At 39.7% G+C, this 24,448-nt stretch overlaps 4 protein-coding genes across 6 annotated transcripts; 3 read left to right on the top strand and 1 right to left on the bottom strand.

The window, feature by feature from the left end:
* Positions 1-77: 77 nt before the first annotated feature.
* Positions 78-7,697, bottom strand: cyb561d2 (cytochrome b561 family, member D2). The gene is made up of 4 exons (XM_026306751.2): positions 7,654-7,697; positions 1,310-1,518; positions 1,187-1,224; positions 78-1,002 (listed from the first exon to the last, which is right to left on the bottom strand). Exons 2-4 carry the CDS (start codon positions 1,434-1,436, stop codon positions 499-501), a joined length of 669 nt encoding a protein of 222 aa, XP_026162536.1. The 5' UTR covers positions 1,437-1,518; positions 7,654-7,697; the 3' UTR covers positions 78-498.
* On the top strand, positions 2,227-5,039 carry LOC113130271 (THAP domain-containing protein 6-like). 2 transcript variants are annotated; one of them, XM_026306750.1, is made up of 5 exons: positions 2,227-2,376; positions 2,669-2,831; positions 3,028-3,129; positions 3,975-4,179; positions 4,388-5,039. In XM_026306750.1, the coding sequence occupies exons 1-5, from the start codon at positions 2,297-2,299 to the stop codon at positions 4,585-4,587; spliced, it is 750 nt and encodes a 249-aa protein (XP_026162535.1). In that variant the 5' UTR covers positions 2,227-2,296; the 3' UTR covers positions 4,588-5,039. The 2 variants fall into 2 exon arrangements, with proteins under 2 accessions (XP_026162535.1, XP_026162534.1); XM_026306749.1 differs by having other exon boundaries at positions 2,669-2,861.
* rassf1 (Ras association domain family member 1) lies at positions 6,377-15,984 on the top strand. Its single transcript, XM_026306747.1, has 7 exons — positions 6,377-6,508; positions 8,209-8,727; positions 11,578-11,702; positions 14,475-14,579; positions 14,723-14,996; positions 15,083-15,198; positions 15,317-15,984. The coding sequence occupies exons 2-7, from the start codon at positions 8,448-8,450 to the stop codon at positions 15,464-15,466; spliced, it is 1,050 nt and encodes a 349-aa protein (XP_026162532.1). The 5' UTR covers positions 6,377-6,508; positions 8,209-8,447; the 3' UTR covers positions 15,467-15,984.
* A 737-nt stretch (positions 15,985-16,721) lies between these two features.
* On the top strand, positions 16,722-19,969 carry tusc2b (tumor suppressor 2, mitochondrial calcium regulator b). Of its 2 annotated transcripts, none has more exons than XM_026306753.1 (4): positions 16,722-16,849; positions 17,671-17,900; positions 18,908-19,028; positions 19,120-19,969. In XM_026306753.1, exons 2-4 carry the CDS (start codon positions 17,752-17,754, stop codon positions 19,183-19,185), a joined length of 336 nt encoding a protein of 111 aa, XP_026162538.1. In that variant the 5' UTR covers positions 16,722-16,849; positions 17,671-17,751; the 3' UTR covers positions 19,186-19,969. The 2 variants fall into 2 exon arrangements, with proteins under 2 accessions (XP_026162538.1, XP_026162539.1); XM_026306754.1 differs by having other exon boundaries at positions 16,756-16,892.
* The last annotated feature ends 4,479 nt before the right edge of the window (positions 19,970-24,448 follow it).

The following is a 24,448-nucleotide window of genomic DNA, read 5'->3' as shown; positions in this document are numbered from 1 at the left end:
TATCAATGTTATTTTAACAATAAAACAGTCTAATATTGCAGTGTGAATTGTTAAAAAATGCTTTTAAGATATTTATATATGATTGTTTGATTTATTGTAAAACAGTAATCAAAGACAGCATCAATATAAAAGGCAGGATAATAAGGGACTTGAGGTCCAAAAAATTCAACATGAATCATGCTAAACACAAAGTAGAGAATTAAGTAAATATTAATTTTGCAGCTATGTAGTTATAAGCTAAATCTAACATGGCTAAATATATTAAAAACTTAATGTAAAAAGGCAGCAATTGAAAAGTATTTCATTTTTTATATTTGGCACAGCTGTTTCGTGGAATGTCAAAGCCATGGGATAAGTTATTGTAGCTGTGGAAATCTTTTTGACTCTTAACCAAAAGATACAATGAATACATATGACTGAGAAAAATAAAATCTTTTTGCCAAACCTTCTATAAGCACTTGACAGTTTTGTAGTTAAAAGTCAATATATTGTCCTCAATCAGGACTGCAGCCGTTTCCTAGCCATATAAGCACTGGTCACTTGGTTCATTATGACGAGGGCACTGAGAGCAGGGCAGAGTGCTGACAGGTACCAGGCGTATTCCCCGACAGCAGCGGTGAACCAGGCAGAGCAGAGGCCAAGGAGCAGGCTGACACTGCCCAGCAGGTAGGTGATAAGTCCAGATACTGCGTGGTAACGTTTGAGTTTGGCCAGCGACCAGCCCTTGGCTAGAGAGTGGTAGATGAGGGGCATAGCTGCCAAACACTGCAACCCAACGACGCACACAGTGAGCAGTCCCAGCAGGCCGTGCCACGAGCTGAAGTGAGATTTACCATTCAGGCGCTTGTTGTAAGAGATGGCTGCCAGACCCAGCACTGCACAGGACACACAGAGGCACTGCAGTATCCGGTGAACACGACCTTTCATCTTGTGTGAAAACTTTTTGACTGGAGAGCCGTGTGGGGAGAAGAGGAGTACGGCTTCTGTCATGAAAAAGGCGAACTGAAGGAGAAGAAGAAAATAAAATACATGAAATAATGATTACTTTCATTATTTGTCATTATGTTGACCTTTTTAAGCACCTAGAACATGAACATTTTCATTTCTCATATGACAGGAAAATATAAAGGTTTGATTGAACTTGTAGTTAAAGCTGAAAACACTTCCTTGTAAAGTTTAAACTTACAGCCAGTGTCATGAAGAAGGGATGCCAGGAGAACCAGCCTAAAATAAAACAAATAAAGGAGATCTGATGATCGTGCACAGGAGGACAGTAACACGAAAGCTTCTGAATGACAGTCGCACTCACTTGTACCAGGGCGAGCCAGAAATGCCATGAACGCAGCGAAGCCGACTGAGGTGACGTGGGTCAGCATCACCGAAGCTGTCCTGGCGTGGCGGTAAATCCTTGGTTCAGGTTCTCTGTTGTGAGCCATGTTAAAGTGAAGTCGTTGTTAAAGGATAACGTCGCTGTCTGCAATGAGCTCACCACCCAACATGCTTAACCTACGTTGGCTCCTTCGGTCACAAAAAAAAACAAAACAAAAAACTTCCGGATAGATTTTCAGAGTAAAGCGTTGGTTCACCATTCGACCACTGTTTCGTTGTTATCACACTGTATATGCTGTTCTCATATTAATGCAATTTTATTGTAATGTATTACTTCTAGAGACTGGATTAGTACACCATAAAAAGGGGGGACACTGGGGCCTAGTGCTTCTGTTTGACATATACTACATCTTATTTTGCTTGATAGACCTCATTAAGGAGTGTGTGGACATGTGCTGTGCCTTTTCGACATCTGTGTGACCCTCCTGTCACTGTTTTTGCACCTGTTGTGGAACGAGATGTTAGACCTCTTTCATTCTTATTGGTTGAATCATTCCTGCATTGCTGCACCAAACTTGATCAGACATGCTAAATTGCCAAACGTATTTGATCTTTAAACAACACATGCACCTTTTGTTGACACTTAACAAGAAGAACATATGAACTATGACCACATCCTCCTGCAGCCCTGCAACCAGGAGCTGGGAAGTCTGTGGAAAATGTACCAGAAAGCACGCAACTGTGTAGAAAATGTCTTACTCAGCCAAACGTTTTTTCTGCATTATATGCTGCTCAGGGACCAAATCTATCGAAAAACGCATAGTCCATTTGGTGGCGGTAATGCACCTGTAAGCTGGTTTGCCAACGGCTATTAAAACCCGATGAAGAAGAAGAAGACATCCGCCTTTTAAATGCGTCTCCCTTGCCGCCATATTGCAGCGGTTCTGACCAGTTGAAATAGTAGAAAATGCCAGACTTTTGTGCAGCTTTTGGCTGTAGTAACGAAAGAAACGCCAAAACAAAGGAACAAGGAATAACATTTCACAGGTGAGAAAGTGACTTGCTGTTCCGAAGGTGTTTTGACGTGTCATCCTTCTCTTAGGCTAAACAAAGTGACTGTCGATGCTAAGTGAAGCTAGCTGTCAGCTAAGAAAAACGCTTCTACATGTTTCTCAGTGCAATATATTGATAAATTACATTATTTGAGCACCTATATCTCCTTATGTGCCGTTGTGTTAAGTAGTGCCAATTTGTTTACTTCAAATGTTTGTTTACCACAGTTCATGGCATTAATATGTCAGAATTGCATAGTGTTTTCTGTCGGATGTTTTGTGTATAGGTTTCCAAAAGACAGACTGATTAGACGAGCATGGAGAAAAGCAATAAGGAGGAAATACTTTGAGCCAAATGATCGCTCCGTTATCTGCAGTACTCATTTCAAGAAAGAGGATTTTGACAGAACTGGGCAGACTACTCGTCTAAGGGAAGGAGTGGTGCCCTCGGTATTTATATTTTCGTGCAAAGGTTGCAGTGTAGGTGTCATCACAAACTCCTGTATAAATAATGACAACTTTTCTTAGATTTTCATTTCCACCACTAGCACGTTTGATGTTAACTAAACCTAACATCAAAAATAAATTGTTACAATTTGTGTGTAGTAAAGTAAATATATATTTAATAAATATATTTTATTTCCAGGTGCCATGTACACCCACTTCAAGCAGAACCTCAGAAAAAGGGGCTGCACAAAGTCAAGAAGTTTGTATTCAGTTATCAGAGAACCTCGAACAGTCAACTTCAGTGAGTGATACAGTGATTGTTTTAAACATCTGCAGCATCCTGTGCTTATACACACACACACACACACACACACACATACATCCATTATGATGAAAGTTTAAAAGGGCAAAAAAGAAAAGATTTGTGCATGTGATAACACCTACAAGTTTTATTTGTTTTTTTTTTTGTTTTACAACATCTCGCTATGAAATAAGTTCACACTAATTCATCCATGTAATATCAACCTTATATCTATCTTACTCATGCTATCCAGGGTTGCAGGGGTGTAGGAGCCAATCCCAGCTGAAAGTGGGCGAGTGCTGGGGTACACCCTGGACAAATCGCCAGTCTATCACGGGGCTGACACATAAGAGACAGAAACTCACACTTACACCTACAGGTCACCAGTTAGCCTGACCCCATCCTGCATGTCTTTGGACAGTGGGAGGAAGCTGAAGTACCCAAAGAAAACCCACACAGACTCAGGGAGAACATGCAAACTCCATATAGAAAATCGATAGGTGGCACAGGACTAGAACACAAAGCTTTCTTGTTGTGAAATGACAGTGCTAACCACTACACCACAGTGTTACCCTTAAACTAATTTAAAGATCTGTAATATACTATTACTATACACAAAGCATAACACAACAAATAGGTCACAAAAGGAAAAACAAGAAAATATTAGTATATTAAATATAGTTATCTTGCCATATAGTAAGAATACAAGAAAAAGTACAATCTAATCATATCAGTAAGGAATCACCACATATGACCTGCATGCATAACTTATCAAAGATTTTTAATATATAGTAAATCATGTAAAAGGGGTAGAATGATATTGTGTTAATTTTTTTTTTTTTCAGGATCATCAGTATGCTCTCGACCCAGATAAAGTAAAGAAGAAGTTAACTGAGGCTCAGGAAATGGTGGAGGAATTGCAGCGGGACTTAAGAAATGCCAAAGATCGTGAAAGAAGGCATAAGAAAACAATGAGATCCCTGCTGGAAGTTTTAAAACAAAGAAATATGCTCACAGAAGAACTGCAGAAGAAGCTTGACTTCTATTCTGGTTGGTTGCTCAGTCTCCTCTTTTACACAGTTTCACATATTTTCAGATTGCAGTGCCACTGCTGTTCCAATAGGTTTACTGCTAAAATTTCCTCAACAGAATAGAGCTTTCAGCCACATGATTTCATTTATTGTTTTCTAGCAACATCCTAATTACTCAAGATTTAATTTTCTGTAACATTTCATTACTGTCATACAAACTATTTCAGGCATAGAAGTCCATCATCAGACCTGCTCAAATGATGAAGTGGAGCCACATGTCCAAGCTAAAAGATGTAGAAGAAGAAGATCTGCAGGCTGCCAACAGGATCACAAGAAAGCGAACAAACTTCGGCACTCAGAAAATGAAGTTGTTCCTAGAAGCATAGGTTTTAAATCAGTCTCTGGGAAAGACTCTGTGAATACATGAGGAAGCCAGAGATCCACGGTACAAATATTGCTCTCTCACAGTTCGGTTTACTGAAGTGATCCTCTAAGCGTTCATCAGTACATCTACTTTCCAATGCTGTGTGAATATAATGTATAAAGAAATAGGGCTGCAACAATTATTTGATTTATCAATTAGTAGAAAATTAACTGCACTGGACAATTGACTTCTTCACCTATAAGTTTGTTTTTCATTTCCTGCCATTTTTAGACAAATCTCATTTTTAACAAACTCTTAATTGTTAAACAACAGATTGATCAATAATGAAAATAATTGATATGTCTAGCCCTATTAGGAAACCTGTCTGCATCTTTGTAGTCCATTGTAAAAAAAAAAAAAAAATGTCTGTAATGAATGTATATGGACTGTTGAGTTAGCCATTGTTACATTGTGTATATAATTTTACTGCAACATTAAAGATTCTTTTTATTATTTTTGGTGACTGACAGTGTCATGGACAGCAGAAAGGCTTTAAGGCTTCACTTGGTTTTTTCAACTTCAAAAAGCCATCCATTATCTACATATATATATATATATATATATATATATATATATATACTCACTGTCAGCTGCTCACTGGTTATTCTGCTCCAGTTCTTTTTCTAATAAGCTTGTGACTGCAAGTCCCCTGCCAACAAAATGCTCATTCAGGACACCCACCCTCCCTTCTTGTTGTCTTACATAACAGAAGATAGTGTAGATTCTGTTTCTTTATTTTTCTGCCAGAGGGACCAAAATGAACAGGTTTCTGACCTGCAACCAAGCAAGGCTAATCACATCTGTTGTCCACAGGGTGGCACTAAAATATACCATCCAAATCAATGTTTAAATAGACCCCAGTGTTGGAATGTGCATTTCTCTACTGTACATTTAAGTATCACTTCTATTTTGTTACTTAATTAGCTACTTCTTCACAACATTTCTGATGAAAATAGTTTTAGTTTGTTTTGCACTGCTGCAGTCCCCTGACAGTTAGCCCTAAAGATTGAATGAACACACTGACGACGAGAAGGTGGTTCTCCTTTATTCGTTATAAATCTTTGTTCCAACATGCCTGGCTTCAGAGAGATGATAATATACAAAACAAGGCCTAATTTGTCTCCCATATATGTGCCTGGAGCCTTTTTCCTCGAGTGATTTCCAAATGCCCCCTAATTAAACATTAAACAGTCTTGTTTTACACACGTCCACAATTAAGGAAACATGATCAATCAGTGATTTAATCTAAAGTACATTATCGCTGTTTGACACAACTCTGATTTTAAACGTACACTTTGGGATTTTATGTTGCTCATGAACTGGTGACCTGTCCAGGGTGCACCCCTGCCTTTCACCCAAAGAGAGCTGAGATAGGCTCCAGTAGAATCCTGTGACCCTAAAGGAATAAGCTGGTATAGATAATGGATGGACAGATGTTGGGCATGAATGATGAAATGCTTTATTTTATATTATTCACAGCCAATAGAGATTTATACAGTTATATAGGGAAAATATGTTCCAATTTGCATAACTAATCATTCATACTATTTAGATTTGTTAACATATCATGGAGGAAAATAAACACCAACCAAATGCATTTTCCAATCTTATTTTAACTATTAATAAAATCTTATTAAATTGAAAGTGGTACCCAAAAGCTCAGTGGAAAGTATATTTAAATTACAGCCCCAGCTATATTTTTCTTTGCACGAACAGGTATTCCTCTCGTGGTGTGTCTCAGGATGGTTTAATACACATTAAGGATTAGACGGTAATCCCCGCTCTGCCTAGTTCGGTAATCATCTCACAATGTGCATGCGCAAACTGAAGTTCGTGCATCGGTCGGGCGAGGGACGGATCGCTATTAATTTAACGACAAACTGCGATAACTCTGCAAATAAGTGACGCTGATGAATTTCACGAGGTAAGGTCGTTTTATAATGGTTAATTTGTCAGAGAAATCCGAACATTACAGTAGCGCTGTCATCTAAATTTGTCGCCTTGTTTCGCGCTACAGGATTAGTAAACCGGGCTGTCCCGTCACACACTGAGCTGCTTAAAAAACAATTACGAATTCAAGAAAAATCGAAACGTTTGTTGTATAGAACAATCCATACATGCTAAATTTCACATAAAAAATAATCTATAAGTGACAAAAGCAGAAAAAACTCATTCCATAACTATGTGTTCTTGTTCTGCGTGACCCACTTGGCAGAAGAGTCTCCGGGTTGTTCATATTCAAATCACAATTCTCTGCGCAGCTTCACTGGGAAACTAACGAAAACTAAGGTTTGAATTCACCTGAGATAACTTCCCACTTGTTCTTCCTAAATGCACATTAGACAAATGTATTGTGTTGTTGACATAAGAATTCCCTGCCTACGCATTCTGTCACTGGTGGAAAAAGTATTCAGGGTCTTTAAATAAGTCAAATAACAATACCACAATCTACTATGTGATATATAACTGAGAAATGTATAGCTATATATATAATATCTGTCTTAAAGCTTAAACATGTGCAGGACATGCGTATTTTATTTTATGTTTACATTGTTGTAATTTATAATGCCCGAGCCCACTGACAATGCAGGCAAGAGCCTATTGCAATCGCTCACTGAGCCAGGCGTGCACAACTGCCAGGGGTCCCACACTACATCATGACGTGGGGCTGCGCGAGAACATGTATATTATGATTGACAAGTCGCTGTGGGCCTGGAAATCGTAAGGAATATTCTTATTATTCTTTTTCTTCTTCTGCGTAAAAAACTTTAATTTGATCCCCTGAACATATTCGAAAACTCAGAAGTCAGAATCGTGAGAAATTTTTGTTTTTTAAAGGTTTCATACACGACCTCAAAACAATGCCTCTACAGCGTCCCCAACAAGAGTCAAAACACATTGGGCCTAAAGCTAAACAACATTTTTTTCATCGCACACTCGCCAAACTCGGCACGCCTCTTCTGCCTTCCGAGGCAAGCAGAAAATCTTATCATGTCGACATAATACGAACAACAGGAAGTCCACCAGTCTGGATTTAATCTAGGGGTTATTGAGTTCGCTTTTGCTCACCTCGTATCCTTTCGAGCTCGTCCTAGGGCTTTTGACCGATTGAGCCCATTTTTCGTCAGCGTCACCTAGACGTGGGGGTGCAAAAGTTATCCAATTTTTTTTGCTAACTTTCACGGTTTTCTTTTGACGTCGCCGACCATTCGACCTATGTTTTATGGCTCGCCAACAACCCTTCAATTTATGATATCTCGCACACGCATTGTCGGATTTGAATCGGACCAATTGATGAATTGTAGTCCCTGCCGCCCTGAACCTGAACCCATTTGATTAAACTTAATCAAAATAGGACCAATAGCTCCCCCCTCTCTAACGATTTGAAAATTGCCATTCAAACCGTTTGGGGGAAGCAATCATTTCATATACATTTGCATATATGACTTGTGAAGTGAAATCAACGCTGCCACTATGCAGATTATACTTGTCCCACATTTAGCATAATCATATGAACCCTTGAATCAGATAACAAAGATTCATCTTTATTTTGTTTATTTTTTTATTGTAAAGACCATTGAGTATATTGCATACTTACAAACTTTATTTCAATCTGTGTTGCAGCATTTAAGGTGTTGCTGGCCCCTGTCCCCCTGTTCCATAACAACACTGACCTGGAGGTAGACTGAATCACCTGGTGCTGGAGGCTTTTTTGGAGGTGCCTGTAGACATTTCAACCGAGCCTAATAATCACTATCTCCTTATTAAGAATATGAAAGTACAAATTTCCTCTCATGGCCAGCTGTACACCCATACTGGTTTATGGACAACAGGTGCTCACTTGACACGCCACTGAGGACAGAATGTCTAAATGTGAGTTGATCGAGCTGAAGGACCTCAGTATAAGTGATCCCATTGAGCTGGCCTCTCCTGCAGCCCACTCAGTAAATCCAGGTCAGCTGACCCCCTTCCATGTCGTCCGTCTGGTTGGAGATGGTGTTAGCATCAAGACACCTGGGCAGCAGACTGGAGAAGCTGGAGAGGGTCATGACTTCCAGCCCTATGGTCACACTCATCCTACCTGGTGTGACCTGTGTGGAGAATTCATTTGGGGTCTTTTTAAGCACAGTTTACGCTGCACCAGTGAGTAATTTCTGTGTATGGGTTGTTTAAAAGATAAATCTGGTAATATTTCATATTTTTTTTACGTTATCCCATAAAAAGACTAAAACAAACAAACTATTTTTTATTATTACATGTAAGCAAAGCCTAATATATCTTATTTATGTCACTGGGCTCCACTGTTGTCCATAGACAGCTAAAACGCACTGTCATGTTTCTTCAGCATGGTCACAGTAGTTTATTTTAAGTCAGTCCCACATTTAACAAACTGAATTAAACTAGTATAAAACAAATTTTTAAAGCCCCAAGCGAATTAGAGACAGAGTGTGTGCATGGTAAACATGAAAAGCAAAAACTTGCAACCAACCACTAACTTGTATAAATACAAAACTATTGTTTCAGATTTAGATGAAATAAAATCATAAACATTCTAAGAAACAGCTAAAATGACTTTACATTAAAGTCTATATTCAATTCAATTCAATTCAATTTTATTTGTATAGCGCCAAATCACAATACAAATCATCTCAAGGCACTTTACAAAAACTAAAACTAAAAACCCAACAATTCCCTTATGAGCAAGCACTTGGCGACAGTGGAGAGGAAAAACTCCCTTTAACGGAAGAAAAAACCTCCAGCAGAACCGGGCTCAGTTTGGGCGGCCATCTGCCTCGACCGGTTGGGTGAGTGGATAGAGCAGAGAGAAAAGAACAGCAACAATAAACAACAAATAGACACTGCAGGTTGGTGGGACCAGTAACTTCACATCAGCGATATACAGCTCCAGGACCAGGGACACCTGCAGAAGGTACAGAGAGAACAGAGAGAGAGGGAGAGAGCACAAACTAGGGGAGAGAGAGAGCACAAGGTTAGTGACATTCAATGGTTGAATATACATGAGGTGGGAGGAGAGGAAGAGCGGGGAGGGGAAGGGAAATGGGGGGGGGGGGGGGGTTAGGGTAGGGGAGCTCAGTACACCGATGGTCCTCGGGCAGTCTGGGCCTATAGCAGCATAACTAAGGGATGGTTCAGGGTTGCCTGAAGCCAGCCCTAACTATATGCTTTGTCAAAGGACAGCAAGTAGATCTGCACTCTGAGAGCGAAGTGGTCTATTGGGATAATATGGTACTATGAGGTCTTTAAGGTATGAAGGAGCTTGATTATGAAGGGATTTGTATGTGAGAAGAAGGATTTTAAATTTCTATTCTATATTTTACAGGGAGCCAATGAAGAGAAGCCAATATAGGAGAAATATGATCTCTCTTGCTAGTTCCTGTCAGGACTCTGGCTGCGGCATTCTGGATTAATTGGAGGCTTTTTATGGAGATATTGGGACATCCAGATAGTAATGAGTTACAGTAATCTAGCCTTGATGTAACAAATGCATGGACTAGTTTTTCGGCATCATTTTGAGAGAGGATGTTCCTAATTTTGAAAATGTTGCACAGGTGAAAGAATGCAGTTCTAGAGATTTGTTTTACGTGAGTTAAAGGACATGTCCTGGTCAAAAATAACTCCAAGGTTTTTTACAGTAGTGCTGGAGGCCAGGGTTATGCCATCTAAAGTAGCTATAATTTTAGATATATCAGCTCTGTAACCCAACATTAAGTAAGTCATGTCCACCCAAACCTCACAGAGATTTTGTCACTTTCCAGATCCAGTGTCACCCAGTGTCATGTTATTTTTTCCATTCAAGAAAATACTTTATCACAGTGTTTGCCCCAGTCTGTGTTGCGACCTGGTGAAGTCGAACCCAAGAGCAGACGTGAGGCAGTGCCAGGTGATCAGAATGAAGTTTTATTCAAACGGTAGAGGAATTGCACACAGCGATGACACAGGCTTTCTAACTATACACATGAGAACTGAGCTTCTCGGTAACTCAACGGAGCTTAGGTGTTGTAGATTGTCGCTTTCCCAATGAAACGGCGAAACTTCTGACGCCCGCAGAATGTCGGGCCGAGGCATAAATAGTCTTCGGTGAATGACTGGCAAACGGTTGGCTCCCCGGACCTCAGGTGTTCCTGGTTGCCTAAATTACAGACACACCAGCACAGACACACCCACACACACACACACACACACACACACACACACCAGGGAGAACAGAGAGAGACATCTAAACAGAAAAACAGTCCTGGAATGTGTCAGGCCCTAACAGTCTGTAGGAAACTCTGGCAAGCTTCAGGTTTGAACTTGGTACAGAAGGACATGGGAATGTCTTTGTCAATGTCATTTGACTTAAAGTATTTCCGTGGCATGTTGAAGAACAAAGTCAATGAGGAAACTGATGTAGTAATAAAAAACAAACAAGGGACAGGGTGATCTAGAGGTTGAGTCATGGCAACTGGACTTTCAGTCCTGTAAGGCTGAAACGTTTTGCCACCCATCCAAGTGGCTTCATCAGTCTGAGAAAGGCTGGACTGGAACCTCCAAATGTATTTCCCAGGTTAGTTTCACTCCACCCTTAGTCCAATGGGCGTGGGTCTAATGACTCTTACCAGATTTGCTTAGCTCACTTAGTGAGCCTATTGGAATAAGGGTGGAGTGAAACTAACCTGGGAAATAATTTTGGAGGTTCCAGTTCAGCCTTTCTCAGACTGATGAAGCCACTTGGATGGGTGGCGAAACGTTTCAGCCGTACAGAACTGAAAGTCCAGTTGCCATGACTCAACCTCTAGATAACCTTCCTTGGACGACTGAGAATCTTCACAGACAAAGGACGGGGTGATAATGGATTTCCAGCAATTATCTAACATGTGCAATTACAAAAATGTCGGTATGTTGCTTTTATAACACAGATAGTACATCTGGGGATAGAGACAGATTACTGACCAAATACACAACAGAGGAAACTCTCTGTTTATATTTCAGACTGCAGTTATACTTGTCACTATCGCTGCCGACCATTCATCCGGCTGGACTGCAGCACAGATGGAAATTTGTTAACAGACCAGGCAGATTTCTCTTTCGACTCTGTCGAGACAGACACAAATGTGGTGAGGAATACTGTTATATTTCCAACTTATAAAAATTACTGCCACATCTTTCATATGTTCCAGACAATTTACATAGTATCTAGAAAATGTATATTGTTTCAGAAAAAATATTAAGCCAGATGTGCCTCTGTTCATACTATATAACCGATAAAAGCACGTAGAAACTAGCAGATTGTCCACTTGTATTGTTGCCATTGTTGCCGTTGCCATATGTCCTCAAAGATACTCATTGTATATACCTCCTCATTGTCAAGCCGTCTCCAGAATGCAATTTAGGAGACAGCTGAGGGGAGGGGACATCGTCAACATCACAATAAGCAAATGAGATAACAGCTGTCCTGCAAAAAGCTACCACACTTATCAAATAATTAAAGTTTGCTTTAACTATTAATCATCCCAAATGTTATTTATATATTTATTATTGTGTTGTTTGGGACCCTCGTTTCATGAAAAAGTGTAAAGTACATCTACAGTTGGTACGGAAAGTATTCAGACCCCTTTAAATTTTTCACTCTTTGTGTCATTGCAGCCATTTGCCAAAATCAAAAATGTTCATTTTATTTCTCATTAATGTACACTCAGCACCCCATCTTGACAGAAAAAACCAGAAATGTAGAAATTTTTGCAAATTTATTAAAAAAGAAAAACTGAAATATCACATGGTCATAAGTATTCAGACCCTTTGCAGTGACACTCGTATTTAACTCACATGCTGTCCATTTCTTCTGATCCTTCTTGGGATGGTTCTGCTCCTTCATTGGAGTCCAGCTGTGTTTAATTAAACTGATTGGACTTGATTAGGAAAGGCACACACCTGTCTATATAAGACCTTACAGCTCACAGTGCATGTCAGAGCAAATGAGAATCATGAGGTCGAAGGAACTGTCCAAGGAGCTCAGAGACAGAATTGTGGCAAGGCACAGATCTGGCCAAGGTTGCAAAAGAATTTCTGCAGCACTCAAGGTTCCTAAGAGCACGGTGGCCTCCATAATCCTCAAATGGAAAAGGTTTGGGACGACCAGAACTCTTCCTAGACCTGGCCGCCTAGCCACACTGTGCAATCGTGGGAGAAGAGCCTTGGTGAGAGAGGTAAAGAAGAACCCAAAGATCACTGTGGCTGAGCTCCAGAGATGCAGTAGGGAGATGGGAGAAAGTTCCACAAAGTCAACTATCACTGCAGCCCTCCACCAGTCAGGGCTTTATGGCAGAGTGGCCCGACGGAAGCCTCTCCTCAGTGCAAGACACAGGAAAGGCTGCATAGAGTTTGCCAAAAAACACATGAAGGACTCCCAGACTATGAGAAATAAGATTCTCTGATCTGATGAGACCAAGATTGAACATTTTGGCGTTAATTCTAAGGGGTATGTGTGGAGAAAACCAGCCACTGCTCATCACCTGCCCAATACAATCCCTACAGTGAAACATGGTGGTGGGAGCATCATGTTGTGGGGGTGTTTTTCAGCTGCAGGGACAGGACGACTGGTTGCAATTGAAGGAAAGATGATTGCAGCCAAGTACAGAGATATCCTGGAAGAAAACCTCTTCCAGAGTGCTCAGGACCTCAGACTGGGCCGAAGGTTCACCTTTCAACAGGACAATGACCCTAAGCACACAGTTAAAATAACAAAGCAGTGGCTTCAGAACAACTCTGTGACCGTTCTTGACTGGCCCAGCCAGAGCCCTGACCTAAACCCAATTGAGCATCTCTGGAGAGACCTGAAAATGGCTGTCCACCAACGTTCACCATCCAACCTGACAGAACTGGAGAGGATCTGCAAGGAAGAATGGCAGAGGATCCCCAAATCCAGGTGTAAAAAACTTGTTGCATCATTCCCAAGAAGACTCATGGCTGTACTAGCTCAAAAGGGTGCTTCTACTCAATACTGAGCACAGGGTCTGAATACTTATGACCATGTGATATTTCAGTTTTTCTTTTTTAATAAATTTGCAAAAATTTCTACATTTCTGTTTTTTTCTGTCAAGATGGGGTGCTGAGTGTACATTAATGAGAAATAAAATGAACTTTTTTGATTTTGGCAAATGGCTGCAATGACACAAAGAGTGAAAAATTTAAAAAGGTCTGAATACTTTCCGTACCCACTGTATTATAGCATTCAACTTTAGATAAGGTTTAGGTCGGACTAGAATATGTTATTTTATTTATATAAATCAGTTATTTGAGAGTGATTTCTAAACAGTTTTCTTCACACAGATGAATAGAATGTTTTTCTTTAAGGATAACCTGAGCAAATGTTACTAGGAGTGGATGACTCTTTGGACACCTTTGTCAGGTTTTATTGCCAGGGAGGAGCAAATGGAAATGCTGAGGTCAAAAGACCTGCTAGAAGCCTCACTCTTCTCCAGACAGAAGTGACAGACAGATGAAAGTTAAGGCATTTTCTAACATACATTTCAATGTAAAATATTGGAGGTGAAAAATTCCTGCTCACATGAACCTTGAAGATGACCTGGGGGAGCACCACAGCCAACTGTGTGGAGAACAGTGGTTCAGCTGCATTTCTCCTCATATGCATCTTTTTCTCACAAGGTCAGACAAGTTAGCTGCGATACTGTGACGTAGTCCTGTAGGCACAAAGCTGTTTCCACTTTCTGTTTGGTGATACTGAGTCATGCATGGCCTTATTTTGTAATGACAGATTAAAAGCTGTTTTACTTTGTCTTCACCCTTGAAATTTAGCTACAGTAGAAAAGCAAGCTTTCTTCTGACATTGTGGCCTTATTTGCTGTATTGTACTTCTCTTTACTATTCAGGATGAACAAATCGATTTGAGCAAAAAGGAGCTACGTGTTGTTGAAATTCAACAGAAAGTTAAGGAGTATAATGCTCAGATCAACAGCAGTCTCTACATGGTGGTTGTGAGTGACTGATGAACTTTATTTTTCTGTGAACATTCAGACGTAAAAATTGTATTTCAATTGAAATCAGCAAATCATAATTTGCACACTATCTCATAAAAAAAAGTTCACTCCCTTTCCTATGCTATCTGTCTCCCTTGCAGAATAAAGATGGGTCCTACACTGGTTTCATCAAAGTCCACTTTCACTTAGTTCGTCCAATCTCTGTCCCATCCCTGACACAGGAGGATGATCAACCGGGCAGATGGATGAAACGGCGGACATCTTTCTACCTCCCTAAAGACACTGCAAAACACCTGCATATAAGCTCCAAAACACAGGTACAAGAAGTCATCGAGGCTCTGCTCAACAAGTTCACTGTGGTGGACAACCCAGCCAAGTTTGCCCTGTTTGAGCGCTCTGAGAGACAAAGTCAAGGTAGCGTTCTCAACACTGTGCAGTTACTGTAGAAAGGAATAGTGCCGAGTATTAAATTCTGAAGTACTGCATCTTATTCTCCTCAGTGTACATGCGTAAACTGTCTGATGATGAATGTCCACTCTACCTTCGTTTGTGTGCTGGCCCCAGTGAAAAAGTTCTGAGTCTGGTTTTGAAAGAAGATGAGACAGGGGATGTCAATGTAAGTTTCTATCTGGCTTTGGTACAAGTACAAGTTCACCTTTTGCTTGTATATATCTATCTATCTATCTGTTATACATACATATAGAATATACTTTGATAATTGGTCTTCTCCACAGTGGGATGCATTTAGCTTTCCTGAATTGTGCAACTTTCTACGAATTCTGCAGCGTGAAGAAGAAGTGCATGTCCATCAGATTGTGAAGCGCTACGCTCTTGCTAAAGAGAAAATGAAACAAGCCATGGCCAGGATCACCACCCCTGGCTGACTTTAAGTGATGCAGCTTGTCCTCATATTTAAATATGAAGAAGAACCTTCTGATTCTTTGAAAAGTATCATGGATGAATAAGAACATTTACAGCAAGCCATAAGGAAAGGAAAGAGCTCAGACAGTTGTATTGTTTTGAAAAATGGTTGTTTATGAATCAGGGATACTACAGTTACATTTAATGTTAACCACATAAGGGCACTCGCACTTTTTGTGGCAGAGGAACTATTGTTGTTAACTGGATTGGCATTGACAAAGATTATCATGGATTACATTAATTGCTGTTCTTTCATGAAGAAAAAAACATGCTGCTTGACTGGATTATCCATCCATCCATTATCTATACCCATTTATTCCTTAACCAGGGTCGCAGGGATCTGCTGGAGCCCATCCTATCTCTCTTTTGGATGAAAGTCAGGGGTACACCCTGGACAGTCTATCACAGTTACTATATTACTTACAGGTCATTTATTTGAGTGGTTTTGGTAATTTACCTTGTTTGTCTTTTAGCCATTTTATGTGACATTTAGATTTTTTTTTTTTTCAGTAAATTTGAGCACTTTAAACAAACCCATGAAATGGATTGAATTTACAATCTGGAATGTAATAATGTGACAAACTGATGACAATAAACCCTGGGTCAATTGGTGGCACTGTTAATGAGTTTAAATTAGACATTAGAGACAAAATTTGTGTGGTCAAAGGTCTATGGCCTAAATGATATGGATTCCTGGACCTTACAAATCTACGTGAATACTAAACATCTAATTCCAGTTGTCATTTACATGTAGTTATAACACAGACTTTCCAAACATTTATGAACCTAGCAGCAGCAATTTTCATTCAGTAAAAAAGTTTCAGTGTTGTTTGTTGTTAAGGTGTAGGTTATAGTCAAGTTCTTTCAAGACCAAACTCTTTATGGATGCTTCTTTGTGCAAGCTGGTATTATGCAGTTTGAAGCACATTATTGTCTAAAATATCATTATATTTTGCAAGCATCACGATGTGGTTTACATGTAAAGTAAGGGGTCTAATCCAAAAAAAGCCCTAGATACTTAAAACCATTTGGTCTCCTCATTTTCCTGTACTATTTAAAAATGGTTAATGGGACAGCCAGTAATTTTATAATAACTTTTAGCCCTAGTTTTCTAGTAGTAGTTGCTGCCTTTGCTTGTGCAGTGACCCTGTCACCCTCCTGTCCATGTGGTGGCGGTAGTTCACCTTAATGGTCCTTTTCCAGCAGTTAGAAAAGCAGAATAAGAATATGTGACGGTAGTTAGCATAAACAGCTAGCGTATCTGTGTTAGTGTTTAGAGATTTGACACCAATACAGGTTCATCAAGGATAATTTCCTTTCTAAGAACTCACTAAAACTCAATTTAGGTAGGTGGCAGCTCCGCCTAAGTGACAAACGCTACTTGTTAAGGTAGTTAATGTTAGCTTTTTGAAGTGGTAGTAATGTTAATGTTGTTTTGTAAGAGAAACATGTTGACCCGGCTAATGCTAACAACACAGTGCTAACTGTCGTTTGCTAGTGGCAATGTTAGCAGCTTGGATAGAAAGTGACAAAACAGCTCCCGTATTTATTAAAAGGGGGACAGTTTCTTCATTTCTTATCGGTCAAGACAGGCTAGCCAGGTTAAACTGTCCCTGTCTAGGTCACCTAATTATACCGGGTCCTCCGGGCTGTACCTGCAGCTGACAAATGTTTTTTTCGACTTTTCTTAATGTCAAATGCCATTTTAACCAGTCTGGTTAGCATTAGTGATAGAGATAGAGATAGTCATGTATTCAACACTAGCAGACCTGTGTTAATATAATGTGCAGCGTCATGTCACTGGCCTGCTATATACTGATCTATGAGCCTGGATTTTATTCTCTATTTTTTTTCTTTGTATTCTATGTCAGGCATAAGCAAGATATAATTAGTTAGGCAGTCTACTTACAGTATCTTTCGTGGTGGCTATAGATGTGGTATACTGTTGCATACTATGGCCCATGTTTGTCTGTTTCTATTGTCTCTTTCTATGGCTTCACTTTGGTTGTTCACAGAAAACTGAGGTCAAATGGATGTGTACCAAATTTGATGTTTTATTCCATATTGTCTGTCTAAAATGGGAAACTACTTGTAGAAGTCATTTAGCCTTTACTGTTATTTATTGCTTCAAATGACCTTCTCCTCTTTTTTGTGTGTCATTGTCAAGGTCACATTTTATCTGGCACAGTATCACTGTAACAGCCCTGGTAGTACTGTGAACCAGGAAAATAATGTCCTGCAGCTGAAGATGGGTGGTAGTGGCTCCAAATCCAGAGGATTTTGGCCTTTTTCTGGCTCAGGTAATGTGGACGATTCAACCAAAGATGGCAATGAGCAGTCACTGGCGAGAGTTCGAAGTTTCCCAGGTGCAACACCTTTTGTGTTTACCAGGCGAAGGTAAATGCACACTTCTTTTGAAGTATTATAGCAAACATATATAATGAATGCTTTAAGAATCATATTGGCTTGCAGCACCAATATACACATTAATTATATCCCATATGTATGTATGTTCAGACATTGTAGTTTACTGTGTTCAGTTATTCATTTGGAGTTCATAAGTTTGAGATAATGTTGAACTCCCAGATTGTTTCTCAACAAAGTAGCTCCATTTTGATATGATGACATTGCTCATTTCTTCTGTATAGTGTATGCTTAACACATCCTACCCAGTCGTCTAAAAACATGTACTGAGCTTAAATGTGTGTATTAAGAGTGGGACTATGTGACCAAAATTGATAATTAAAAATATTGTACGGCATGGGCTTTGTACAGAGTAACTCCCTGTTCACTATATAGTGCACTATATTTAACTTCATAGGTTTTACCCCTGGTGTTCAAATTCTGGTTGTATAAAATTGTGCCTCCAAAAATTTGACAGTGAAATAAAAAACTAGTGCACTTGGCGCATACACTACTTTGTGCTTGTAATATTGTAATGAAATGCAGCTGTTAGCGAGGAGACTGATCAGTAAGTGTTTAAAATCTCATTTTACTGCTCATTATAGAGTAAACTAAAGAGTGACTTCTATAGGGAGCATGAATGAGGGAGTGATTTTTGACTCAGTCTGTTGATTTGGTAAAATATATTTTAATCATAGACATACCTATGTTTGCATCAAAACCACTTGCAGTTATGTGTATACATTCAGCCAATGCTGTTGGCATTGGGCAACATGAAGCCATAAATTTATAATATTGGCACAACAATTCATACCTATCAACCAGTACACACCATAACATAAACCAGAATTTCTCTCATCATGTGATATCTTTTCATTAAGCCAATTTTTGTTTTATTTGACAAGAAGTATGGTGTAGTTAATGGAACTGATGCTGCTTTTTTGTGCATATTTTACTGACTTTTGTACACATGGATAATTACTTTTTTCTCTCTGCTGCAGCTCTCTCTTCTTTGATGAAGATGGGGATTTGGCACATGAATTCTATGAAGAGACAATTGTGACAAAAAATGGACGGAAAAAGGCCAAGCTGAAGAGAATACACAAAAACTTAACACCTCAGGTGAGGAAATAAAACAACTAGGATTTTACTCACCCACACCATTTTTCTGTGTTTTTAATCTAAATCCCTTTAAACTCCTGTGTCCTTCCAGGGAATTATAAAGCTGGATCACCCGTGCATCCACGTAGATTTCCCAATTGTTCTCTGTGAAGCCTGACGAGGTCTGAAGAAGGTCTCGGATTATCCACTGTCAGCTCCGTCCTGTGGTTTTTCATACAGCTGGAAGACTGTACCACCTTTTAAAATAACATGATCTCTTGATATATTTGATGCCCTCGTGTGGACAGGCCAATGCAAAGTGTGCTGAGCCTCTACATGTCTGTTTTTGGCTTGTGTGCAGTTAGACACATAATAGGTCACCAGTGGGTGGTGGTAAAATGGTGCCAAGTTGGCAAACCTATTCAGTTTACAGGTCATGGTTTGTGTGGTTGTGTGTGTGAACGTGTGTTCTGAGATGGGATGAATTTCTGCTGCGGATTGTTCTCTGGTATGATTCATTGAACTCTAGAAGTTCAGGGTGAACAAAGCCAGTTATTTCTCCTGTCATGGTCATATCTGGAGTGAACAGGTTTTAAGTGCACACTTTAGTTTTTTAACACCATAATTACTTGCTTAATTATCCATGGAACAGGATCTACTTATCGGTAGGGAGTTGACAATCTGTGGCCCAGCAAACTGAAAGTGTAATTCATTATTTCTGAAGACACTGGCTTCAGTCACCTCAGAGCCACATGTGGACAGAGCAGCAAAGTGTCTACTAAGAGATCCGGTTGTTTTCTTTGCTGCTTTATCACACTTTGTTTCACTTTTAATTTATTACTGTTTTTTTTTTTTATTACAATTTGAAATGCTAAACAGTGTCATGGTCCCTTTTTTTTTAATATATCCATATGTTATGCATGGTATGCATATTAAAGAGCATTTTCTTTACAAGCCGTCAAGCTCAATGGAGAAAGAAAATATAATTCATTCACTTTAAAGATTTCTGTGCTACAATATACACCAGGCTGCAGCTGCCTCAGGACATTGAGGCCATTTAAAATAAGTTTTCTTTAAGGAGTTTTAACAAGCTAAGGGAAGTTCAAATTATACTAATGATAGGTGGGGATTTAATTGTTGTTTAATTGTTCCAGTCATCACAGGGTTAAGGTGGTAAGAGTTTCTTTTCAAGAACCAAAAGCTATCCAACATGTGACTTATGTTATATACTTACACCTAGGAATTTAGACCAGTGTTGTAAATATTTACAGAAACTATAACTGGGTGCATTCTGGCTACAAAGTTTTGTCACCAAAGTTTCTATGTATTTCATTTTGGCTAATGGCATGGTTTAATTACATCGAATTTAGGAATTTGAAAAAGTTTATGTTCCTGAGGCTAAATATTTGGGAGATGTTTCCAAAGATTGGAAAGTGTGGTCTGCTGTTGCTGAGAAAGTTATTTTTCTCTATATCGTGATAGCACCTCAATCTCATGCTACAGCAAGTAATTTTATTTATAAAGTGAAGGAAGTTTCTGGAGGAAATTTTGTTTCCTCATCAAATGTAGTTTGTCAAGTTGAGTCTTTAGCAATCTTAGAAAAAGCTTGTTATCAGCAGTAACAACAGATTATTCAACTTTTTGGCAAAGGTTGCAAAATGAACCAACAGAGACTGCTCACCCATGTAGGGGAAATAATGCCCCTGACCTCCACCTGCAATAATAAAATAGCCATCTGCAGAGGAAATTGCACTGGCAAACCACTGTAAAGAAATGAAGTGTGTATGTGTATCTGCTAATGAGGGATGGATGTAGTGAAGAGAATAGTGAAGGCCATAAAAGAAAGGGTTTTTGACAAAGCTCTGTCTGTTTATTGTTCTCTGTAGAGGATCAAGAGGGCTCTGCCAAAATCCACTTCACTTTATTGCTTCCATGATTGTACTCTACACAGGTCTTAGTGTTTTTTTCCTCTTGGTAAGTGCCTTTTTTCAGCAGAATCTGAGGGACAGATGCCACTACAATTACTTTTTGTTTATTTTCACAAAGCTGTAATAATATAATGCAAGACCATGAGGTGAATTGTCAGCAAACCACTGATGCTCTGGCTTTTCTGACAAAAGTCTGAGCACATTTTAGGACATAAAAGTAAAGTATTTTTCATAATGACTTACAATTATTTAGGATAGCTTAGCTCAGTGATTCTCAAACTGTGGGGCGTGACGCCGTGACAGGTGGGGCGCAGCGAACGGGAGTAAATTAGTCTAATTTTGTGTATATCCTAATTCATAATTTTCAAACACCATACACGCAAATAAAACAACCACATACAAAGAAACGTGTCATTAAAAAACACAAATAGAGGGAAACAAGAGGAACCATGGTGTGGGAATTAAATGTTTAACGTCGGCACTTAATTGTAGCGGAACAATAAGCAAACCTTCACGTAGCGACGCAATGATTAGTGGGCATAACAATGGATAAATTTGTTACACGGACCCCTAAAAGAGCAGGCGACTCCACGCCAGCAGACAAAAACACGACAGACAGTAAGGTAAATCAAGCAAAAAGCCAGCCAAAAAGAAAATACGATGAAGCCTACCTGGGTCTTGGATTCACAGTGGGGCTGGTGGGGGCAGAAGAGAGACCAATGTGTGTTGTGTGTCTTAAACCGTTGGCAGCAGACAGCATGAGACCCAACAAATTAAAAAGACACTTAGAAACAACGCATCCCAATCTCATCATTAAACCACTCGACTTCGAAGTAATTACGCAATTGCACTTTCATTTTATTAGTGGGAGAGCTGAGCTCTCACACTTATGTTATCTTTGCTCTTTATTAGTGGGAGAGCTGAGCTCTCCCACTTATTGTTGGCAATCCCAAGATATGGGATTGGCAATCCCAAGATATGTTCTTCGTTTTTTTCTCTTTATTATTGTTGGGATTGCTGCTTTGCACAGCAATCCCAAGATATGTTCTTCGTTTTTTCTCTTTATTATTCTTATTTTTGTTGGGATTGCTGTGCAAAGCAGCAATCCCAAGATATGTTCTTCGTTTTTTCTCTTTATTGTTGGGATTGCTGTGCAAAGCAGCAATCCCAAGATATGTTCTTCGTTTTTTCTCTTTATTATTTTTATTCCGCCGTTTTTCGGTCGCTATCTAGTCCTACACCGTTCGACGTAGAAACGTCATTCAAACACCGTCGCGTTCAGCTCGATGAGGAGATGGGTGCTTCTACTTTTTTCAGCGATATCTTTCATAATTTCCGAAATATTCCAGGTTTTGTCGGAATTTTGTCCCATAGGAATGAATGGAGAGTACGTTAAAATCTCCTTTCAACTTTGTCCTCTTTGAGCTTTAACTGTGTCAGCATACTTTCAGCTAGAAACACCATTCGACCTTTAAACAGGTCAGAAGGTATTAATCTATAAGTCTTGTATACAGCTTTTTGATATCTATTACGGTTTTTCTTTAATCGCAGTTTAAGTTTTATGGTTTTTTAAGGAAATTTCTGAATTTTACATTGGTGTGTATGGGAGAGAGCTAGAGTGCGTGATGTCATCGCTAGAGTGGGAGAAGCTGTTAAGTTTAGGGAAAATTTTTCTCTCTAACTCGCCGTCACGGCCACAATTTTGACTCTTCATACACCATTTTCTCAAAAGTAGTAGAGATTTTTGTCTTCTTTCAGGCAATGCTGTTCTCATTTTCATAGGACCTATGGTTTTTCCACAAGGTGGCCTAACAGACAGAGAGTGACTGCTCAATCTCTCATTCACTCCCATTCTAAAGATCTCTACAATTTTTGGAGAGAAACACAAATGAAGGCTGTTTCTAACTCGCCACCAATCCTTCATTTTTTGGAATATCTTCACAAAAAGTGGATCAGTCTCTTTGTTGAAGCCTCCTGGCACTGTTAGTGAAAGAATTATATTGATAGCACTTATAGTTTTTCTGTAATCCCCCAGTTTGTAAGGTGAAGTTTTCTCAGTTTCTCCACTCAGCGTGTGTAAAGTGCTGTCACTCCCCCTCTCACTCTGGCCTTTGATCACCATAGCAACTACTCAACACAAAGCAGCTCATTGCGCAATAGCAGCATAGCAGCTGTCTATGTTTGGTAATTAAGAATGACTGGCTGCATAATGTCACATGCTGTTACACATGGGGACAACTCAATACCACCCCCCCCCCCCCCACCCTCACCCCCACTCTAGGCATAGGTCACCATAGCAACAGCTCAAAATAAAGCAATAGCAGCATAGCATCTGTCTGTGGTTGGTAATTAAGAATGACTGGCTGTATAATGTCCACTGCTTTTACACATGGGGATAACTCAATACCACCCCCTCCCCACCCTCACCCTCACCCCCACTCTGGGCATAGGTGACCATAGCAAATATATACAATGCATTAGCAGCATAGCATCTGTCTGTGGTTAGTAATTAAGAATGACTGGCTGCCAAATGTCAACTGCTGTTTCACTTGGTGACCACTCAGTACCACCCCCCCCCCCCCCCACTCCCCACCCTCACCCCCACTCTAGGCATAGGTCACCATAGCAACAGCTGACAAAGCAATAGCAACATAGCAGCTGTCTGTGGTTGGTAATTAAGAATGACTAATGTCCACTGCTGTTTCACATGGTGACCACTCTGTACCACCCTCCCCACCCCCCACCATCACCCCCACTCTGGGCATAGGTCACCATAGCAACAGCTCAACACAAAACAATAGCAGCTGTCTGTGTTTGGTAATTAAGAATGACTGGCTGCCTAATGCTGTTACACAAGGGCACCATTTTCAGTTATTTAGAGCATTTTACTCTTTGGCTGTTTTAGATGTCAGCCATGGTGTCATCTCCCAGCAGGCCATGTTTGGACTTTCAGAATAAAAGTCTAGTCATTTATAGGAAGATATTACATTTTTGTAAATTTTAAGGAATATTCAAAATAAAGTCCAGATTCTTGTATAAGGTCCCAAGAGTCTCCTGCAACACCTTGTCCTTTCAAAATAAAAGCCCCGAAATAGCATTTTCTCAATAGAATAGCCCTGAAACAGCAACTCAATATTAAAATGGACGTTACCTATTGGCATACAGCTTCAGGTACCAAGTGAGGCCATTTTCCATGTCAGCCATGGTTTCTGACATGGTGAGACTTTCACAATAAAAGTCTACAGTTATTTATAGTAAGTTATTACATTTTTGTAAATAGTAAGGAATATTCAAAATAAAGTCCAGATTCTTGTACAAGGTCCCAAGAGTCTCCTGCAGCACCTTGTCCTTTCAAAATAAAAGCCCCGAAATAGCATTTTCTCACTAGAAAAGCCCTGAAACAGCAACTCAATATTAAAATGGACGTTACCTATTGGCATACAGCTTCAGGTACCAAGTGAGGCCATTTTCCATGTCAGCCATGGTTTCTGACATGGTGAGACTTTCACAATA

Source organism: Mastacembelus armatus, chromosome 5 (assembly GCF_900324485.2).
Source record: "Mastacembelus armatus chromosome 5, fMasArm1.2, whole genome shotgun sequence".
NCBI lineage: Eukaryota > Metazoa > Chordata > Actinopteri > Synbranchiformes > Mastacembelidae > Mastacembelus > Mastacembelus armatus.
Note: the sequence above shows the minus strand (reverse complement) of the source record. Positions and strands in the feature narration are given on the sequence as shown.